General features: G+C 48.4%; 1 protein-coding gene across 5 annotated transcripts in view; it reads right to left on the bottom strand.

Annotated features, from left to right (window-relative positions):
* The window catches only part of MED27 (mediator complex subunit 27), a 200,450-nt gene extending 179,560 nt beyond the window's left edge, over positions 1–20,890 (bottom strand). For 4 of the 5 annotated variants that reach the window (XM_060013908.1, XM_060013910.1, XM_060013911.1 and 1 more), the window contains exons 1-2: positions 20,678–20,890; positions 18,025–18,169 (exon numbers count right to left, since the gene is read on the bottom strand). In XM_060013908.1, coding sequence (XP_059869891.1) covers positions 18,025–18,169; positions 20,678–20,880 — 348 coding nt within the window. In that variant the 5' untranslated portion in view covers positions 20,881–20,890. Of the gene's footprint in view, positions 1–13,498; positions 14,004–18,024; positions 18,170–20,677 lie in introns of those variants that run through there. The other variant, XM_060013913.1, reaches the window with a different exon arrangement.
* Between the last annotated feature and the right edge of the window lie 1,364 nt (positions 20,891–22,254).

Genomic DNA, 22,254 nt, shown 5'->3' with positions numbered 1-22,254 from the left:
GCAAGGACCAGAGAGAACAGCTCTCCACAAGTCAAACAAGACCTCTGGGATCAGAAGCCAAACAAGTGTTTTTCCTTTCTTAAAAGCTTCTAACTAGAGTATTCACTTTGGAGAGAGGCTCCTATCTCAGGGAGGGTAGGAGGGGAAAGAATCACCCTCAGAATGACTTCAGTGAAGAGCTTACAGACCAGCACGGGGCTCGGTTCAAGGGAGACAAGCTTCAAGTTTAAACAGTAATTTGTGCATAATTATCCTCACAGGTTGATACAAGATAGTTAGATTAAATAAATTAATCAAAGTACAAATTGTGCTGGCAAGCTCCAGCGTCTGGCTTCTCCTAAGGCCAACCTGCCAGCAGCACCAGGGCTGCGTTTCACAGCCCCCAAATCGGAGCTGGCAGGTGACGGGGGCAGGAGAGAGGCAGTCACACTCCCAAGCAGGGGAGCCAAGGTGACAATCAGAGGGGCGGGCAGAGGGAGGGCTCCGCTGAGCTGTAACAGTGGAAGCCTTAAACACAAGATCCATTACAGCCCGAACACCCACAGCCATTTACACGTCACGGTTGGAAATAAATCCTCGGGAAAGCAAATTTCAAGGGGAAGCAGCCATTAATACACCTTGCCCAAAGCCCAGCTCAAGTCAGATCTCTTGTCTGCCAAGAGGTGTGACCGGGACGCTCTCTTTCTCTCACCGGACCCCCTCACTTGGAAGTCAGGTTATTATCAATATATTAGGATCAATGCTAATCTATTTCATTAGCATACTCCTAAGAACTAACATTTATTGAGCCCTGGGCGAAGTTCTTTACTTAATGCTGGTAACCCAAGGAGGTAAGAACTATTATGATTCCCATTTAAAAGATGTGGAAACTGAGACCCAAGGACCAAGGGACCTGCCCAAGGTCACCCAGTGAACAAACCACAGAGCCTGGGATCAATCTAGATACATAGCTACACTGTCAGGGGAGGAGAGGAGGTTCAAGGTAGAAAAAATATTATCAAAGGAACGAAAACTGTTTCCATTTCTTTGTAAAAGATTAATTGATTTGCATGAACATGATCCCATGTGTAGAGATTCGTGGTAGAATTAGTAAGCGGGTCCCTGCTATGAGGTGAAGTAGCAGCGACCCACAATCTGGCAGAAACACAAACCCATGGCCACCGGCACATAGACACAGCCCAAAGAAGCTGGGTCAAAGGAACAAGGGAGAAGTGTTGACAGAAAAGTTGTAAAACACCGCCTTGATCTTCTCGGCTGTCAGCTCCATCTATACCCATCAAGCCAACTGATAAACATCTTTCTTTGCAGTTGGTGGGAGAACAAGCACACAGGGACAGCATCCGTTGCTGCCCTCCGACTGGGACCCCTGCACAGGCCCATTCAATGGCCACGTCTCTCTGGAAACTTCATCAGAGTGTCACCCTTTCTGAGCTTCTCTGCAGGAAACCCTTTGCACTCTCCACCCGTCACACTCCATTACTCAGCTTCCAAATTCAACTTTCAAACAAACTGTCTCAAACATCTCCTATTTTCTTTCAGAGGAAGGCATGCACGAGCTTTGCCTTTGTGTCCTGTCACCCCAAGCTCCAGATAATACAGTCACCCCTCATCTACAAAGGACTGATACAAGACTCTTTCTGCAACACTGAAAGATACTTTAGGAAAGAAAGCACAGGCAGGAGGAGAGGGACCACGGGAAGGAGGGACAAGGAATGGGCAAAGCCGTGAGGGATGGAGGCTGAACCTGGACTCGGGGAAGAAGTCCTCAAATCACAAAGTGAGCCAAGGCTAAAAAGACTGAAGGCGCCTGGTTCACAGCACACTCCTGCAGCCGTGCCCCACGAGGTTCTAGGGCTTGGCTTCAGGAGGGTCTGTCCAGCCCACCGCAGTCAGAGCTGGAGGTGAGGTTGTAGACATAAAAATAACAATACTCCTGGGGACCTCCCCGGTGGTCCAGTGAGTAAGACTCTGCACTCCCAATGAAGGGGGACTGGGTTCGACCTCTGGTCGGGAAACTAGATCCTGCATGCATGCTGCAACTAAGAGTCCACGTGCCGCAACGAAGATCCCTCGTGCCACAACTAAGACCTGGCGCAGCCTAAATAAATTTTTAAAAAATAAATTAAAAAATAACAATGCTCCTGGACCTCTTGATGTTTGTTACAAGACTGTGCTTTTTATACTTATGCTGGTAGTAGGTTGCAAATGAAGTTTGATGTGGCAGACTTTTAAACTATATTGTTTTAGCTTGAATATTCTATACTTTTAAAAATTTTTTTATAAATTTATTTATTTATTTATTTTTGGCTGCATTCGGTCTTCGTTGCTGCACACGGGCTTTCTCTAGCTGCGACGAGTGGGGGCTACTCTTCGTTGTGGTGTGCAGGCTTCTCACTGCAGTGGCTTCTCTTGCTGCGGAGCACGGGCTCTAGGCGCACGGACTTCAGTAGTTGTGGCACGTGGGCTTCAGTAGTTGTGGCTCGTGGGCTCCAGAGCGCAGGCTCAGTGGTGTGGCGCACGGGCTTAGCTGCTCCGCGGCATGTGGTATCTTCCCGGACCTGGGATCAAACTCGTGTCCCCTGCATTGGCAGGCGGATTCTTAATCAATGAGCCGCCAGGAAAGTCCCTGAATATTCTATAATAAGCTTTTATAAAGTATAACATGCTAAATCACTACAAAATTTGTTGTACTGTAAGAAGGGTGTAAATAGTTTATTAATAAAATGCTCTGTATGCAAATTTAAAAGAAAAAGAAAAAACCAATACTCCTCTCTCTGTGGCAGTGGTGCTTGAACTTGTGGGGGCCACAGACCCCTGAAAGGATCTTGATGAAAGCTGAGGATTATTCTCCTGAAAACTGGACCTACATACATTCAGGACCCAACAGAAGTTTGACCGCAGACCCCAAATTAAGGACTCTTAACTTTTGTGAGCTACTTTTTGACGACATATATTTTATCAAACAAAAACAGGCAAGCAGCAATCAGGGTGGGAGGGAGTGGACAACCGACAGGCACAGAATATATATAATTCAATGCCCCCTCCAATCAAATGCTTAAATTATTTCTATGACATCTCGGCCACATGCCAGCAGAGGCCGCAGGAATGGATGAGTACTGCTGTGACGACCAAGATCAGAGATCATTTCTACGGTCCTGAAGCTTTGGGGAGCTAAGTTATGTTTTAGCAACTCAAATTTAAAGATAACAACAACAAAACCCTGAAAATATGACATAATATAGCTAAATTAGGGAATTACAATTCACATAAGAAATTCTCCTTTGCCAGCCCACATATATATATTTAAAATGAGATTACAGACAATGACCTTTGTGACTATAAAAATGCTTGGGGTCACGGATCTCAGACAGTTAGTAAACTTTTGGAAGTTTGTATCCAAAGATTTTACGTAAAAGAAGAGCCATTTTCTAACAACGCCCCCGTTATAAAGACACCACCACGTTCTCCAAACAGAAAGCAATTGCCCTGCATCTGTGCCACTGAGACAGCAAAGGCACACTAGAGAATAAAAGGATCTGAAGTCGGATGATCCGTGCCTCTTCCCGGGCATTTACAACCCGCTGGCCTGGGGCAGGTCTCTTAACTTTTAGGAATCTGAGCTCCCCCTTCAGTAAAATAAGGCTAAGACGCAGAGTTATTATGATGAGGAGGACAGTGACAAGAATGATGTAACTAACACACACCAGCCCTCTGCTGAGCCCCTGCATATACTAAGCTTTTGATCTTCACAACAGCCCTGAGGGAGGAAACTGTCATCAACCTCATTTTACAGATCAGAGAACAGGAGTAAGTTGCCCAAGGTCACAAGTAGTAAAGAGAAGCAGCAGAACTTGAACCCAGGCAGGCAATCTGGTTCCAGAGCTCCTGCTTTTATCACCACGCTACACAGCCTCTCCGGCTGGATGATATGATGAACGCTTCCACACCTTAGAGACTGTAAAGTGCTGAAACAGGGACTTCCCTGGTGGCCCAGTGGTTAGGACTCCACACTTCTACTGCCGAGGGCCTGGGTTCGATCCCTAGTTGGAGAACTAAGATCCTGCAAGCCGCGCAGCACAGCCAAAAAAATAAAGTGCTGAAATACAATATAAGACACTTCTGCAACGTTCACTGTCTCCTTTCTTTGCCCTTTTCATATCTGCCTCAAAATAAGATAATCTGCCTTCTGTTTGTATCCCCAAACTAGTTTAAAAAAAAAGACCAAAAAAACCCTTAATATTCATTACCCTTCAGTAAGTCAGGCCGTGAGTGGAATGCACAAACCAAATAAAGACATCTCAGCAGCTGTGCACCGAGGAAATACCGCAGCTAAGAGTCACCTCCTACCCAAACATCAAGAAAAGTAGGACCTGGAACCCTAGAGCCCCACCTCCCCCCTCAAAAACACGTCACTGGAATTTTAATATTGACTTCAAAGACAAGGAAGCTACTTAGTTAACTCAAAGTGTTTTGTTGGTTTGTCTTCTTCTGTTGGGCCTCGCTAGACATTGGAAATACCCTGGTGAACAGGCGGGCAGCGTCCCTGTCCCCTGCCCCAGCTATCGGTACTTAGTCTATCGCGAATCACGCCACAATGTGGGCAAGGGGGGCTGCAGGAGTACAGGGGGTTACCTCACCCTGACTTGGGGAGTTGGAAAAGACTCTCCCGAGTATGTGAGCATAAACAAATATGGAAAAATAAAGTGAGAGAATATTAGCCAAACAAAAAGAGGGGTGGGGCCCGTTGAAATAGGCCACTTCAACAGCATGAGGGCAGGAGGGCATGCAGGCTGAGTGCGGAGCTGGGGTACCATGTGAGCCAGACCGTTACCAGCTACATTACAGTCTGTCTTCATCCTGAGCGCAAGAAGAAATCATCACCATATTTTAAGCAGGAGACTTGTGAGATCAAACTTGCACATTTAAAGGTCACTGATGCTATGTGGGGAGAGATAGGAGGTGGTGAGACAGGGAGGCCAGTTAGGAGACTTCTGCAAATGTCCTGGCTATGAGAGAAGACGCCCTGAAGGAGGGTGGGAGTATTCGCTCATCCATTTAGCAACAAACACTTACCAAGCGCACACCAAGCACTAGAAACCATGGTTCGACCCCAGTGCTGGAGGTGTAAGGGTCCAGCGCAGCTGACATGCAGAGGGAGTGAAATCCAGGAGGCAGGGATGCTGCCTGATTGATCTTGCTGGTTGTCCTTAACCCACCCCAGAGCCAGTGTTTCCAGCACTCCCCTGGCCATCTGGCTCCCAAGGCCCCACCTCCCTATGAGGCTGGCCTTATCTGACGAGTGGGAGTAGAAGGTGGAGGTACAGTTGTCGGGAACTGCCCTCCAGGCCCCACCGGGGTGCAGGCATTGTCAATGTGCCTTTAGGATCAACCACTAACTGGAGGCTTACGAGAGCCCTTTCCCATCTTGTGACTCATCAGAATAAAGCAACTCCACCCTCTGCGAGCCAAGAGCTCTGAAAACCTTCCTCAAAAGCCATACGTGCCCATCACTTTGTGACTGAGAAGGACAACACTTCACAATTCGGAGGACGTCTCAACAGGAAAGGCAACGTTCCCCACAAGACATCTTAACTAGGAAATTACCACACTCCGGTTCTATAAGCTGAGGCCCCCGAGCACGGCATTTGGGCCGAGGATTCCAATGAGCTGCCAGCAGGATAATGTGGTGACGCTCTCTGAGCTACTGTGAAAATGCATTAAAATCTCAATGTTTGAGCTCATCCAAGCAATTAAAATGAACACGGACTGCTCTGTTTTAGACTGGGAAAAACAAGGATAGGAGAGCGTTGGCCTCTATAATCCTCTGAGGCTTCTCGGAACATTTTAAAAGCATTTAGATAGCACCTTTGCTATCCAAACCAAGCTGACGGTAATCTAGTTAACCAGCAACATCTCCACTGGCTCAAATTAAGCGCTACGGGGGAGAGGGCATGGCGGACGGGAACTTGCAGCGCTGAAAGGAAACGCGTACCCACCAAAGGCTTCCTCTGTGCTGGCCCCGCGCTAAGAGCATCACCTGCCCAGAAAAATAAGTGTCTTCACAAGCATTTTTCAGGTGAAGAGGACGAAATCTGGAGAGGAACTGTATAACATACGGAAAGCATCGCAGTGATTTTCACAGGAAAGAAAATACAATTCCACGTGATCACTAAACAAAACTCTTCAATGGTTGCCTCATCATTTTCTGCTAAGAAACAGAGGTCGAGAATTTATTTTATCTTGAAACTCGGGTGGTTCACATTCTCATCACAAACACCACGGATGATGTAGGATTTTGAATCAACTCATTCTCTGGGAAACATACTGAATTATCAAGTGTGATTTTAAATAGAGAGCTAGACAAATGATTGGATGGACGGCCAGGCAGGTGGCCAGGCAACAGGAGAGGACACAGCGCAGGCAGCGGGCCCCAGCTCGCCCCTGGTGAGACACTGAAGTCAGTGCACAGGGCCAATCTTACCCACGGGCAAAATCAGCCTTCAGGGCTCCAGGTATTTAAGTGAAATTTAAACAGACCCATTCGCTGGGAATTCCCTGGCGGTCCAGTGGTTAGGACGCGGCGCTTTCACTGCCAGGGCCCGGGTTCAATCCCTGGTCGGGGAATTAAAATCCCACAAGCCCCATGGTGAGGCCAAAAAAAATAAAAATGAAAATAAACAGACCCACTGACAAATAAGAGAGAATAACACATGTGCAGCACCCTTTGCAGTCACTAATCCACATCAAAGGAAGCGCGGGGAGAGTTCTTTCAGGACAGAAACAGTCCAACTGGGTCAGGTCTCACGTCAACGGTGGCAGAAAGTCAGTACCCTGACTGACTGATGGGTTTTTTTGCCTTTGGACACAAATATAAGATAGATATTTAGTGTTCTCTTAAAATCAATGAAAACCCCTTAAAACAAGCACAACCTGGGACTTCCCTGGTGGCACAGTGGTTAAGAATCCGCCTGCCAACGCAGGGGACACGGGTTTGAGCCCAGGTCCGGGAAGATGCCACATGCCGCGCAGCAACTAAGCCCGTGCACCACAACTGCCGAGCCTGCGCTCTAGAGCCCGTGCGCCACAACCGCCGAGCCTGCGCTCTAGAGCCCGTGAGCCACAACCGCCGAGCCTGCGCTCTAGAGCCCGTGCGCCACAACCGCCGAGCCTGCGCTCTAGAGCCCGTGAGCCACAACCGCCGAGCCTGCGCTCTAGAGCCCGTGCGCCACAACCGCCGAGCCTGCGCTCTAGAGCCCGTGAGCCACAACCGCCGAGCCTGCGCTCTAGAGCCCGTGCGCCACAACCGCCGAGCCTGCGCTCTAGAGCCCGTGCGCCACAACTACTGAGCCTGCGCTCTAGAGCCCGTGAGCCACAACTACTGAGCCTGCGCTCTAGAGCCCGTGAGCCACAACTGCTGAGCCTGCGCTCTAGAGCCCGTGCGCCACAACTACTGAGCCTGCGCTCTAGAGCCTGTGCGCCACAACTACTGAGCCTGCGCACTAGAGCCCACGAGCCACAACCACTGAGCCCGCGTGCCTAGAGCCCGTGAGCCACAACTACTGAAGCCCGCGCGCCTAGAGCCCGTGAGCCACAACTACTGAAGCCCGCGCGCCTAGAGCCCATGCTCCACAAGAGAAGACACCGCAACGAGAAGCCCATGCAGCGTGACAAAGAGTAGCCCCCGCTCGCCACAACTAGAGAAAGCCTGTGAGCAGCAATGAAGACCCAACACAGCCAAAAATAAATAAAAATTAAAAATAAATTTATTTAAAAAGAAAAGAAAAACCAGTGCGACCTTAGGCTACAGCAGAATATGGGCAAACTGGTGATATGCCAAGGGCAAACAAACCAGAAAAGTGTATATTACAGCAATAAATTTGCATTTGCGTTAAGCACAAGACAGAATTAAAATGCACCAAACTATAAAAACAGGATGATATTTAAGATGTCAGGAGTGCAAGACAAAATTTCCTTTATGTTCAGGCCCTGTTCTAGATAAGTTACAGGTGTCAATTAAGTCACCCAGACCCTATCAGTTATGCTCCTTTCTGACAGTAAAGACAGGTAAACTGAGGCACAGAAAGGCCACTGATTAAAGGGGAAAAAAGACCAATAGTGGAGTCAGGAATTGCTGTTAAAATCATGTGCTTTGGGCATGTGCTGATCAAGTTCGAGAACTGGATATATGCTGAGTTCCAGGAAGATGGGAACGGATCAGTTTCCTTCACCGAGTCTAGAACAGTGCCTGGAACACAGTAGATGCCCAATAAGCGCGTGTTCAATAGACGGATTAGACACTTCCTAGCAAACAGCACACCGCTCAAAAGCAGCTTGGAGATTAATATGACTGAGCATCTTACACCGAGTGCAACCACTTTCTCACATATGAATGCATGCACACACTCAAAACCTGCAGACTCTCTCGCTTCCAAATCTACTGTGTATGGTCATCGGAAGAGCGCCGAGCCCAAATGCTCAGTGGCGGCAACTACTAATAAGTGATCGGTAATTCAAGAAGCCTACTGACTGAAAATCATGATGGTACGACGTAACCCTCCAACCCTAAAACACACAGAAACATACAAACGGGGAAAAAATAAGAGCAACCGGCATCCCATGAACCCACTGGAGGACTAAGTACAATTCCTGTTAAAAAGGGGAAAAAAGTGGGCAGGGGGCTTATCTTTACACAGTCATCCCTGGGGACCCCACCCATGCCAGGAAGGGGATAAGAGGCTCCAAGGCAGTACCTTTCTTTTCATGACATGCCCAGCAAATATGCCAGTTAGTTGCTAAGATCCCAACTTCTCATATCATACTTATCACATCAGAGCTTAAAGCAGATGAGGGTACCTGCCTCTCTGAATCTGCGGGGCCTGGGGCTGCTCTGCTCATGGAGGTCAAGGCAATTGCCCTGAGCCACATCCATGCCTGGGCTGGGCCCCGCGCAGCCTTGGTCTGCGCACAGACTGCAGCTGTCAATGGGTCACACCCACCGCCATGGTTCCCTCTGATACAGCATGTGGACTGACCACTGCTCCTGCTTCACTGACAGGGGGATCAGCAGACACAAAACCACAGGTAAATGGCAATATTTTAATGGGCTTCAACAGTGGAAGAAACCTCTCTGCTTGCCTGGACATCCGGATGACATTCCCTTTTCAGGCTACCGAACACTGCGGGTCCCAGTTAGAGGGCTGGCGGTGTGGCCCTTGGACAAGTCGCTCTCTCTATAAAAGGAGGGGCGCTGCCCCACCTGATCGTGGAGGTCCCCTTGAGATCTAACACTTGGCCAGAGGGGGCACAGTGCCTGGAGTCTGTTTGGAAATATGGGGAGGTTGGGGGGGGGGGCTCAATTACGAGTGTCTACTCTGTCCCCGACGGGAGGCCTTCAAAGCGACACCAGAGCCCCAACCCTCGAGGAGAGGGGACGGACCTGGAGGGCGAGCAGCTGCGGCAGTGCGATCAGTGCAGCTGCTGAAAGCCTGTGGGGCAAACACCGACCAGATCAGCTCTGCCTGGTCACTCTGGAGGCTCCTCTGCAGCAGCGCTTTAATCTCTGGGCTCCTCCCAGAGGAACCGGGCTGCGTCTAGCGGAGCAGCCACAAACGAAACTAGAGATTTCAGAAAGAGCCTCCAATCCACAGGGTTGAGGCAAGTCTGACGGTGCAACAAGCTACTGACTTGCCAGAACCTACTAGATGAGTATACTGTCCCCGGGGGGAGTGAGGGTCTTGGGAGTTTCGGTCCCTTGGTCAAGTCAGCGAGGAAAAGCAGCAGGCCGAGCAGGGCCCCGGCCCAGGGAGCGCGGCAACCAGCTCCGGAGAGGCTGCTGGAGCCTCCCAAACACACACGTGACTGCTGCAGAAGAAGGGGAGTGCTGACGGCACAGGCACAGGACACAAGGGCGGAACTCCCGAGCCCAGCCCAGAGGTCCTTAAGATTAGGGCATGGCCGCCAGAGAAGGGATAAAGCCTCTAGGCGCTCCCTTCCACACCTCCTCCCTTTCAGTTCCCCCACACCCAACAACAACACAAAGCTGCAGAAGGTCAAGGGCAAGTAAATAGCAGCAGACTCAGAAGGGAGAAAACTCAAACTGGTCGTCATCTAAAAAGGAAAGAGGAAGAGATTTACAGGCTTCAATTTACTAGGAAATAGCTACCTGCAGTAACAACTATTTACTAAAGGCCACTATACATCCTACCCTGAACAGAAACCTTATATACAGTTTCTAATTAGACATTCAGACCAATCCGACGAGACTGGTATTATGTCCATTTTCTAGTCCAGCAGGCTGAGGCTCAAAGGTGTTAGATAACACCCAAAGTCTAAGTCCTAACAGGACAGGGCTTACCCTTGTGGGGATAACGAACAGGCAGAGGAGGATAAAAGCTGTCACAGGTGTAAACGCAGGGGCACCTAATCTGGGTACATCTCAGAAGACTTCCCAGAGGAAGTCTAAGACCTAAATGACTAAGACTTTTCCAAAGAAAGGAGGGAGAAGGAAGAAGAGCGTGTGCGAAGACCCTGAGATCAGAAGATTCTGGGGGATCGCAATGCATTTTGCAGACAAGAAGTGGCAAAAATAAGAGCAGGGAAAGCGGGAAGAAAGGAAGCTGAACGCTGAAGGATTCCCGATAAAATGACATGATGTCGGGCATTGCTTTCAAATACTCCAGTCCTCACCCCTGACCCCCAGAAAAGAGAGTAGGGGGATGTGGAAATCAATGAAATAAGAGTGGCAAAATAGTCTTAATTGTTGAAGCTGAGTAGACAATGGCTCACTAGATAATTCTCTTACTTTTGTGTAATTTGAAACTTTCCACAATAAAAAGTTTAGGGGTTTTTTCCCCCAGAAAGAAAGGAAGGAAGGGTGGGGGCTAGAGAAGGGAGCTGGTGCCAGGCCATGAGGCCCTGCACCCGGACTGATAATGGTAAACAGGTCATCTGCCAGGCTCTGCGCTGCACACTCAAGGGAGTATCCATGAAATCCTCACAGCCACCCTAAGACGCAGGACTGTTCGTGCCATTTTGCAGATGAGGAAACTGAGGCTAAGAAGTCTGGCCAAAGGTCTGTCTGCTTCTGGACTCAGGCCCCTGGTGCGATAACTAAAATGCCTCCCAATGCCAGCCGGGAGCTGGAATTGATCCTAAGGGAGATGGAGGAAACCACTGAGGAGCAACCAATCAGGTGTCTTCTTTGTCCAGGTCCCTGGGAACTGCCGAGCGGAAAATGGCTGCAGTGGGTGGGAAGGGGCAGGAAGCCAGAGGGGAGGCAGTAGCATTGCCCCAAGCAGTAAGGGGGGCCTGGGCTCAGACAGCGGCAGTCAAGGAAGGTGGGGAGGAAAGACTAAGTGGTTTTGGAGAGGTGGCATCAGTAGATCTTGGTCAGCAGGTGTGAGGGTCCAGGCACCCCACCACGAGGAGCAGGTCTGGGGGCGGGGGCAGGGTTTCCGTTCTGGGCTCCTTCTACCCAAGAAGCCTGTGAGTCCCACGTGCAGATGTCCAGCGGGCACTCTGACACGGGTCAGGATCTCAGGCGAGCTTCTAGGCTGGCTGGAGTGCGGTGTCATCCGTGCACGGCTGGCAAGTGAAGCGGCAAAACAGATGGGCTGGCCCAGAGCAGGCGTGGACCACAGGAGAGAAGCGCTAGTTCTCTCTCAGCTCTTTCCCAGCTCACACCCGCCATGAGGAAAAGAAGACAAGCAAAAGGGGAGGCGTAACATCATATTCTTTCTGCACTTGTAATGGTACACGTCCTTCCCCACCGTCAATGTGCAACTCACCAGGAACAAAAATGATATGGGACCATTTGCTGTCTACTAAGCATTCCTGGAACAGAAGAGAAAGTGCCTTTTCAGGCTCTGGTTACAATGTACACAAAGCTCTGGGCAAACCGCACAAACCCAATCAGCCCAGAAAAGGCTGCTATAAAACAGCCAAAGAGGGACTCAGGCTGAGCCCCCCTCACCCCCGCCCCGGGCAGAGCGACTCCTGCAGGGCACGCGGGGCACACAGCCAGCAGCCTCTGCAGCCTGCGCAGGGTAGCTTCTCAACAGAGTTCCTGCTCCTTTAGAGAAAAAGAAGGAGGGAATCACACATCTGATTCCAGGCCACAACAAAGTGACAATTTTCAGAAACCACAACTAATAAGTAGAACATAAAGATATGGAATTAGGCCAAAGCCTTGGGGTGGAACCCACTTAGAACTATGGGGGCATCAGGTGATTTTCATGACGGCTTACACTCGGTGTGTTACAGGAGGCTACTGCTGTCTAGAGAACCTCTGAAAGGTAATCTTCCTCTAAGGGCCTCTAGGGCTGCTGCTCTATCCTGGTCTGTTCTGAGATGCTCTGTAGCGTACACAACAGTTGTGCTTAAGAAACATTACTGGACAAGAATTACTCTCCTCTGCTCCCCAGGTTACACTTTCATTTCCAAAACAATGGAAATGCATAAATGATTCCACTGCTCCTTCCCAAGTGACAGCCAAAAGGGACTCGAGAGATCTTCAGTCCAGCTCTTCATTCTACCAACAAGGAATCCAACAGTATCTAGAAACCCCGGAGATTGGTTTTGTTTGGTTCTTTTTCCTGTTTGGTTGTGTTACTCTTTGTTCTTTTCATAATGGCTCACACAGTATCAGGGCTTTGGGTGGGGAGGGAGGAGAAGGGTGCAGGGTTTAAGGCCAACTAGGGCAGCCACTATTGCAGTCAAACTCACTCTGCTGGTAAGTTCATGCTGAGTGACAGGGAGCCAGGAAGGTTAGATTTAGGTGGAAGAACACCTCTAAGAATGGTACCTGCACCTCTGCTAATAGTAACAATCCAGAACAGTGTGTGGTCCAAAGCCACGATGATTAAGGCTTTGGGGGGCATTTAAGTGATTTTCTTTCCTCATTATGTTCTGAATGAATCCATATTCCCTGAGTGAGTCGGGGGTGGGTCTGGTGATAAGGAAAACACTAGGAACAGAAATTAGTTACTGATAACACACCAAGTGAGATAATCCCTAAGAGGCTGATGGGGTTGACTCGCCTCTTCCCAGTTTTCGCACTTCTGTCAAAACAACAGCTGCCGCAGAACACCTGACATCAGGTGCTGTCGCTCAAATCAGGCTGACTCAGTCAACTCCGGACGACTTCTACCACGTCCTACCCGCTCCTGAGCACTGGCTGCCAACCCGGCTCTCTCAGGAAGGGAACACCAGGTGACAGGCAACACAGACGAAACTTCCAACCTCAGCCCTCAAAGAGCTTATCATCAGTTCACCAACTGACCTCACCTTTCCTTCCAAATTACGCTTCTGGAATCTGGCCCTGGCCTCCAGCACAGGACCTGAGAATTTTCTCTCATCTACCAGTAGCACAACTAAATTTCTCAGTAATGGCCCAAACACAAGCAAGCAAACCACACAAGGGGCTGTAAACTAAAAATTCAACAAAAAACCCTTTTTACTTATTCTTTCATTCATTCAGTGACTTTTAATTGACTGTGCACTGAGTACCAGGAGCCCTGCTGGGCGCTGGGGACCCCCCCTGGGAACGAGAGGGACACTGTCTCTCTCCGCAGGGACCTAAGAGGACGGGGCCCCTAAGGGAAAAGGCTCCGTGTTGCAGTTTTAACCAATCCTACCCGTTAGCTCCATGATGCCAAAACGTCAAGAGCACCTTCAAGGCTGGATGTGAGGGACATGAATGTTACAGCAACTTAAAGCCACTGAGTAACCAGATTCTGATGAGAACAGCTCGGGAAGGTAGAGTGGAGCAAATGTCTTCAGCCTTTCCAACTGAATACCCTTGGAATTGAAATTTGCTCTTTCTCTAATAAAAGTGAAAAATTAACCATGCAAAAACAAAGAAAAGGCAGCGCCAGCCCCTTCCTCAGGGCCCATTTCCCAATCCGGGGAGAAAGCGACACTTCTGGGGTCTTTGCTGCTTGAGACATCACCAGGAAAAGGCTGAAGTCTTCGCCCCCTTTTCAGGCAAATACACAAGCAGCCTCCTGCCATAAACAAACGCAGAAAGTCAAAGCCGGAAATCAAAGCCTGGAGACAGGACACTGGAAACCTTCGGACGGGGGCCTTGAGAATAGTTCAGCCTAACTCTCAGCATATCTGAACGTAATAAGAACAGTCCAGAACAGCGCCTGACCCCAAGTCATGATGATTAAGGCTTTGGGGGGCATTTAAGTGATTCTCTTTCCTCATTATGTTCACATTCACTATCTTACAGCAAGGACCGCGTTGACGTCAATTATTTTTTGCCGTCGTCGAGAGCCTGTCATCTCTCTACAGAACAATACTCTATAGGTGCACAAGAGTTGAAAGCTAAATTCTTTCCCCAATTCAGCACGGGAAAAGTGCTGCTCCCAGCAATTTGACATCATTTCATTAGATTAGATTAAGTTTTATTTTTTTAGGTTAATTTTTAAATGTGTTATCCTAACAATTATGCCAACTACCATGTAATTAACATTCTGACTGACTTTACAAAAATTACATAATCCCCTAAAGAAAATAATTAGTCAGTAAGCGTGAATGAGACTTCTCTATGGCCAATGGCACATAAAATAGAAAGTTCATCACATAATGGGTGGTATCAAAGCCTTTCCCACACTTCCTTCAATTCTTAGCCAACAGTGCAGAAAGCTGACATTGGCAAGTTACCCTAAACTTCACCTAACATATTAATGCACTTTCCGGTTTAAACTCGTCGAGGGTAAAATGAAGAATGATGAAAGCTTTTGCCATTAAAAAGCTCTTTTCATTTGTAAGAGAGGCATGATAAACATATATCATTGCTGCTTCCATATCCCCAGCTGGAAATAAGAATACTGGCTTGTTTCTTGGGGCTACTTCTTGAGTTTATTAAAGAAATGTACATAAGGCATCCTTACCCTTGTTTTCCTCTTTCCTTTCAAGGTTTGAAGTACAGTATTTGTATAATAGATCTTAAATCCCTTCCAGAGTAAGGTAAGGTATAAATAAGCAATAGTCAAATAGGACATTATCTACCATAACAGAAATAAAAAACGTTTCCCCTGTAGCCCACCTTTGAATAACTGGCAGGGGCTGCCTAGCCCCAGAACAGAGTTGTGAGCCCAGAGGTGGCCTTAGCAGGAAAGAATACAGAGGGTGGTTAGTGACGTCTGCCCTGGACAAGAGTGACAGTTTCAGGACCATGTCCCATGTATTTGCCATCTCCATCCTTCAGTAAACCACTAAAAATGAGTAAAATGTGATACCAGTTTATGAATAAAATATAACATATGAATTGCTCCTGTGATGAAGGTTAAAGGGGGAGAAATGTTTGCTATAGTCAAAACCTTAAGCCAAACCTGATGAAAGCATCCAGTTTTAGAGGAAAGAACACTGACCTACATCAGGAAAGGCAAATTCTAGTCTAGCTATGAAGCCATGAGCAGGCTGGTTCACTTGGCCTTGGTCTGCTTGGCTATAAAATAAGGGGGTAAGATAAACATCTCTTAAACATTCTCTTTATTTTGCCAATTAATGTTCTAAGACTCCAAAATCCCCTCTCTGCTGGGGCACTCGGAAGCTGGCGGAACAGCAGTTACTTCAGAGGCGCGCACCAGGCCAGGACATGACTGAACCCCTACACCACTCACACTGCTCATATGGGACCTAAAATCTGTGATACATTGCTACATCTAGTTTTAAGCTGTAGCATCTCCAGGACAAGAATTTCCACATACGTAATATTTCTTTTCCTTAACACATCCTCTTTTCCACCTGAGGGCAAGGGTGGGGGGCAGGGACAGGGTCTTCTATTTTTATACTCTAATAAATTCAGCAAACAATTAAAACTACCTTCATTCAAAAGTTAAGAGTCATCACTTCAAGTTAAAACCAGTCGCTTCCACTGAGTCCCACACACTCATGGTTTCGAGATCAGCCTAAATCTTCCCACCAATGAAGTGTCCATCCCTCAAGCCTATTCCAAGAACATTACCCACGTGATACATGAACACAGCTTCCACGTCCAAACGCCAAAAAGCAAGACTTTCTACCAGGAGTCCAACCAGAAATAAGTCACCTACAGATCAGATCCCACCCAATCACCAGGTAAACTCACATTAGGATGTCCAAGCGTGCCCCTGGGGAAATAAGGATGCTCAAACAGAAAACCCTGAGAGGGCAGGGCTATCTGCGTAGGGCCAGAACAGTCTCATGTCTGGCCCTGGCAACTGCAACAGACATCTCTAATTTCTTGTCTGCCCTGCGTCCTCTCCTGCCTCTATCTAATTCCAAGCAGCCCCAATTCCTGTGGTTTAGCTGATCTGCACTGGGCAGTCAGAGAATCCCACCCCCTTAACTCAATGAGCTGTCTGGGTAGGTAGGGGCCACCTACCAAACAGGGCCAGAATCCGTTTTCAGGGTCTGGTGTGGACACCTGGAGATCACCTAGTAGAAGGACCACGCAAACCTACAGCTGCCAGTGTGTCTTTTCCACCACTGGGAGATATCAGGCCAACACTGGGAAGCAGGCGTAGACGGGGCAGGAGAGTGACAGATCCCCATACCACCTGGGCACCCTGATCCTCGAGACTGAAGTGGGTCTCTGTCAACAGCAGCCCAGAGCTTGGAGGACAAGCCTCATAGGTTAAATGCACGCATCCCAGGTTCAAGGTTCCACTGCAAACCGAAGAATGTTAAATACTCTTCCAGACAAATTCAAAGGAAAAATTCTACACACTGGAAACACTGTCAAGGTTTACCTGTCACTTAAGACCTGAGAGGGAAAAGAACCACAGGAAAGAGGAAAAGGATGACGGATAACTGGAGGGGGCAGAGCAGTTCACAATCAGTAACTGTAAGAACTATTATCTCCAGGGAGGTAGCAGTCTAATGAGGAAAGCTTCCCAAAATGTTCCAAACATATATTCTAGCTTGCTCTCAGCAGCAACAAAACGAAACACAACACAATAACGCACAGCGCCCGAACAAGAGGAACTTGTTAGTAAACAGACTAACTGTTTCCAGGCTTCTGAGCCTAATTGCTCCTGTTATTTTTACACTGCAGCTTACTTTTCCTTTACAGCCGTCCTAAGGTCTACGCCACGGGCCTGCCTACTGCAGGAAACCATGAATAGCAAATCCCAGGGAGAGCGTTTAGAACCATCTCCCTCAGACGGGTGTAGAGTAATTAGAGCAAAGAGAGCATTAGGAGGTTATTTATTTTATACGTAGTATACACACTACTACGTATAAAATAAATAAGCAGCAAGGACCTACTGCTGGTTATCTATTTTATAGCACAGGGAACTATACTCAATAGTTTGTAATAACATGTAAGGGAGAGAATCTGAAGAAGAATACACACACACACACACACACACACACACACACATATACGTATCACTGAATCGCTGTGCTGTACACCTGAAACTAACACGATACTGTAAATCAACTATACTTCAATTAAAAAAAAAAAAGATGAAGAAAAAAAAAGAGAGATGGGGACTTCTCTGGTGGTCCGGTGGTTAAGACTCCGCGCTTGGGTTCGATCCCTAGTTGGGGAACTAAGATCTCGCAGGCCACGTGGCACGGTGCGGGGGGCGGGGAGAGAGAGACAGTAATCTACCAAACTCTAGTGATGCTCTTCCATCAACAATGGGGAGGACAGGCCAAGCAACATAAACCATGTGAGTGGCTGCACACTGAGACCAGCAGTCCTTCACCTTCTGGGGGTCAGGGACCCCTCTGAGAATCTGATGAAAGCTAGGAAGTCCTCCCCAGAAAAACACACACACACACAACATTCTGCATGTGATTTCATGGGGTTCATAAAAGCTGCTCCCTACACCCAGCAACCAGGTTAAATGCACCTGACTCTGAACAATCCTCAAAGACTTCAGAGGGAAGTCTGAAACTTCCAACTCTGTAACCCGATGCTGAATCAGAACAAAAAAGGAAAGAAAAACCCTCACTCTCTGCCTTTATGAAATGCAAGAAAACTTGCTTTTTCCTATGTTAGCTCCATGTCTGACATGTCCCCCTTACCTTGTTTGACCACTTATATGCCTGAAGGAGCTGACTGTAGAGAGGGGTTTTGTCCTGCACGGGATCCAGACTCAACAGCCCGCTGTTATGGAGAGGATGGTTCTCAGAAGGCTTGCCGACCAAGTTGCTCAGCCGTTCCAGCTCACTGAAAAGTAAACAGATACAGCAAATAAACCCGGGTCCACTGCAACTCCGGTGCTAAGCCAACCACACTGGTCAACGGCTGTTCTTCAAACCGCCCATCAAAGGTCCCTTAAGAAGAAATACTTTCTGAAAGGTTAAGAAGACTAGGGCCACTTGAGACAACCCCTAACTAGGGGCTGATCTTGTTTTGCAACTGAGCTCTCTGGCGCCATGCTAAAGGAGAACAAGGGTTAAGAGCGATGAAATCAGTAAGCCTCCTAAAATCAGCCTTGAACAACTCGAATCATTCTCTGAGGGGGTGTGGGGGGAGAGGACACTTTCTGGAATTTTGAAACGCAATATAACACTGCTTCTCACTAAGAGTTTTCAGACCCACGTACAGATCAGTACCTTCGGCAGAACAGCAAGTACCTGAATAAATGATGATTATTTACCATTCACACAGAGATAGATTTGTACGTGGTGCTTCACAGATGTTAAAACTTAACAAAACAAAGAAGAGGGCTTCCCTGGTGGCGCAGTGGTTGAGAGTCCGCCTGCCGAAGCAGGGGATGCGGGTTCGTGCCCCGGTCTGGGAGGATCCCACATGCCGCGGAGCAGTTGGGCCCGTGAGCCATGGCCGCTGAGCCTGAACGTCCGGAGCCTGTGCTCCGCAACGGGAGAGGCCACAACGGTGAGAGGCCCGCGTACCGCAAAAAAAAAAACAAAGAAGAGATAAAGTAAACAAACGGAATGGGAAGACAGCACCGAGGGGCTGTGTCAAAGAAACATGCTTCAGTCTAGCAAAATAAAAACCTCTAGAGCAGCTTGGGAAAGGGAGCCAACAGCAAAAGCACGTTCCAGGGCTTCCCTGGTGGCGCAGTGGTTGAGAGTCCGCCTGCCGATGCAGGGGACATGGGTTCATGCCCCGGTCCGGGAAGATCCCACACGCCGCGGAGCGGCTGGGCCCCGTGAGCCATGGCCACTGAGCCTGCGCGTCCGGAGCCTGTGCTCCGCAACGGGAGGGGCCACAGCGGTGAGAGGCCCGCGTCCCGCAAAAAAAAAAAAAAAAAAAAAAAAAAAGCACATTCCAGAAGCACACCAGTCTGACGGGCCAGTCTCAAAGCGTCAACAAAGGCTTTGTAGGGACAGCTGCTCATGCCACGTTCATTCTGGAATCTTCAGCCACCTTCTTCTTGGTACTGCTGTCTAAAGATTTAAGAAGGCAAAGGGGTGATGTCAACATTCTTAAGCTTTCTACAATGGTGAAGGGTTACAACATCCTGTATATTACCAAGGGAAGCCAATCGAAGAGGAGACGGACGAGAGGAAAGAACCACCAGCGCATCCCCTCAAGCAGGGAAAGTATTAACGGGCACTGCACCAGAGAACAGCAAGTGGATGTGGGAGTTGAGGAGGGGTGTGTGACTTCCTGGCTTTCCCCCAAAACAAGAATGGCAGCTACTTAGAGGAAAATAAATAAATAAATAACAAGAGGCTCCCATCATTTGGTCACCACCTCCTCTTCCATCCTACCTCCTCCTTCCATCTGGTTACTAAGGGGACCAAGTTGAGACGGGAAAAAAACAAAACAAAACAAAAAACCCAGCCACTCCAGAAATTATAGGATGACTAGCTCACCCAATGCCTTCCCCTGCTAAGGTCAGTTCTGAGAGGTAAAAGGCAAAAAATCCTGCAATTCTAACCCTCCTGGAAAGGACTGACTCTCATAAGCAGGGGAAGGCAAGTCCAGGACGTAACCAATTAAAAAGGGCCTACTATGTGCCAGGCATTTTACAAACATCCTCTCACTTAATTTCACTTACAAAGTAGAAGAAGGTGACTTGTAAGAAAGAAATATACAATCCTTAACCCTAAAAGACCACAAATTAATATTTGTTGGGGGCCGGGGGGAGGTGTAAGCAGAAGTGATTAAGCTGGTTAAGGCCGAGATTAGGTCTCTCTAGAGACAGAAACTTAAGAGGAACAGTGAGAGTGGGAGTGAAAGTACTGATCAGGTGGTTTCGGAAGGGGTAGGGGAAGAAAGAACAAAGCCTATTTTGTCGTGTTTGGGGGTGGGTTAGAGTGGAACTGATGAATTCCAGGTTCAGGGACGAAAACCTGGGGCCAATCAGATGGAGTGCACTTGGCTTTGGGGCAGCGCTGGGCAGGTCCTGTTTGGTACTATTTTATCAGACATGGTGGGGCCCAGCGGGCCCACAGGTGAGAACCCTGCCGAGCTGAGATGAGGAGTGGAAGTTCCTGGGGAGAGCACGTCCCCCAGTGAGAAATGGAAGGACCACTGAGGGGGTCCAGGGCGGAGGGAGACAGCCAGGACCTGAAGGCCAAGAGAAGGGAGACGAGAAAGCGGGGGTGGAGGATGAGGTGGCCCTGAGGGGCAGGTAGAGGCTTGGAGAGGAGGGAGGGGGAGCAAGAGAGCAAGGAAAATGGACAGCAGCCCCTGACTGAGAAGACTCGCGCGGGGTCGGGACAGGGTGGGAGGTCCCCGGCCCCTTCAGCCGGTACCTACTTGAGGTCCCGGTTGACCGAATGCAAGTTGTCCTGGAAGTGCGCAATGAAGGCCTTCTCCCGGCCCTCCAGCGTCTCCTTGTTGCGCATGCCATCCTTCAGGCAGTCGAACACCCTGCTCACGCTGGAGCGCAGCGCCTGGATGGCACTGATGGCCTGGGCAAAGGCTTCCAGGTTCACGCCGACACTTAACACGTCCGCCATGTTGCCGCCGCCACAGTGGGCCCTCCAAAACCAGCGAGCAAAAAGCCGCGCTCGCTGATGACGCAAGCCCTCGAAGGACTCTGGGAAATGTAGTTCTCGCGGGGTGGGGCGGCCCAGGTGATCCCTCAGAGCCCTGTCCCAGAGACGGTTTCCACTTTAAACATGCGTGGGCAGGAAAGTGATCCCCTGGATCTGGGGCAGTCGAGCTGTACGCTCGGCTTTCCTAATGGTGACAAGGAAATACAGAAAGTTCCCTCACTTCCCCAAACTTGCACTCTTGGGAGTCATATGGAGAAGAATTGCTCAGAGCGTTAAGGTGTCCGTGGTGTAAAGGGTTGAAAAAAATGCTTCCAAATTCGTAAATCAATAGGGGAGAAGGGAAATTTCTTCCCTACAGTAGAATGCCAACTAATAAATGTAGAAGAAACGATGGAAAGAAAATTACCATTTGGCAACCGTTAGATTAATAACTGATTCAGATAGGAATTGAAGGATGCTAGTGGGTGAACGTGTGAGGAGTAATAGCATAGTTACATAGTCTCAACGTATCATTCCACAAGAAATTTGCTAATTAAGAAGGGAAAAATAATGATCCAGCAATTTCAGTTCCAGTTGCATACTTAAAAGAAGGAAAAGCAGGGTCTGGAACAGATATTTCTATACCCACGTTCATAGCAGCATTATCTACAAGAGCCAAAATGTGGAAGCAACCCAAATGTCCATCGTGGGATGAATTCATAAACAACATGCAACATATACATACAAGGGAATATTTATTCACCCTTAAAAAGGAAGGAAATTCTGGGACTTCCCTGTTGGTCCAGGGGTTGACTCCGTCGGCACTGACACATGCTACAACATGTGTGAACCTTAAAGACATTATACTAAGTGAAATAAGTCAGACAGAAAAGGATAAATACTGTACGATTTCACTTATATGAGGTACCTAGAAGAGTCAAATTCATAGAAACAGAGAGTAGAATGGTGGGTGCCAGGCTCCATGTGAGTGGGGATGGGGAATCAGTGTTTAAAGGGAACAGAGTTTCAATTGGGGAAGACGAAAAAGTTCCATGGATGGTGGTGGCGGTAGCAAAGCAGTGTGAATGCACTTAGTGCTACAGAACTGAACACTTCACATGGTTAAAATGGTAATGTATGTTATGTATATTTTAGCATGAAAGAATTTAATTCAGTAATGTGAAGTAATAGGTAACAGTGACTTCATAGTGGAGAAACCTGGCTGACACTACCCTTAAAAGAGATCAAGGTCAACGTCACCAGTGTAGGACAAACCACCCCCTGATATGATCCACTGAGGAGAGCACAACATGACTTCTGTGATATTCCTGCCAAAAATGCAAAACCTGAGTCTGA

Source organism: Delphinus delphis, chromosome 6, assembly GCF_949987515.2.
Source record: "Delphinus delphis chromosome 6, mDelDel1.2, whole genome shotgun sequence".
NCBI classification, from domain to species: Eukaryota; Metazoa; Chordata; class Mammalia; order Artiodactyla; family Delphinidae; genus Delphinus; species Delphinus delphis.
The sequence above is the reverse complement of the archived record's forward strand: the minus strand, read 5'-3'. Positions and strand labels throughout refer to the sequence as shown.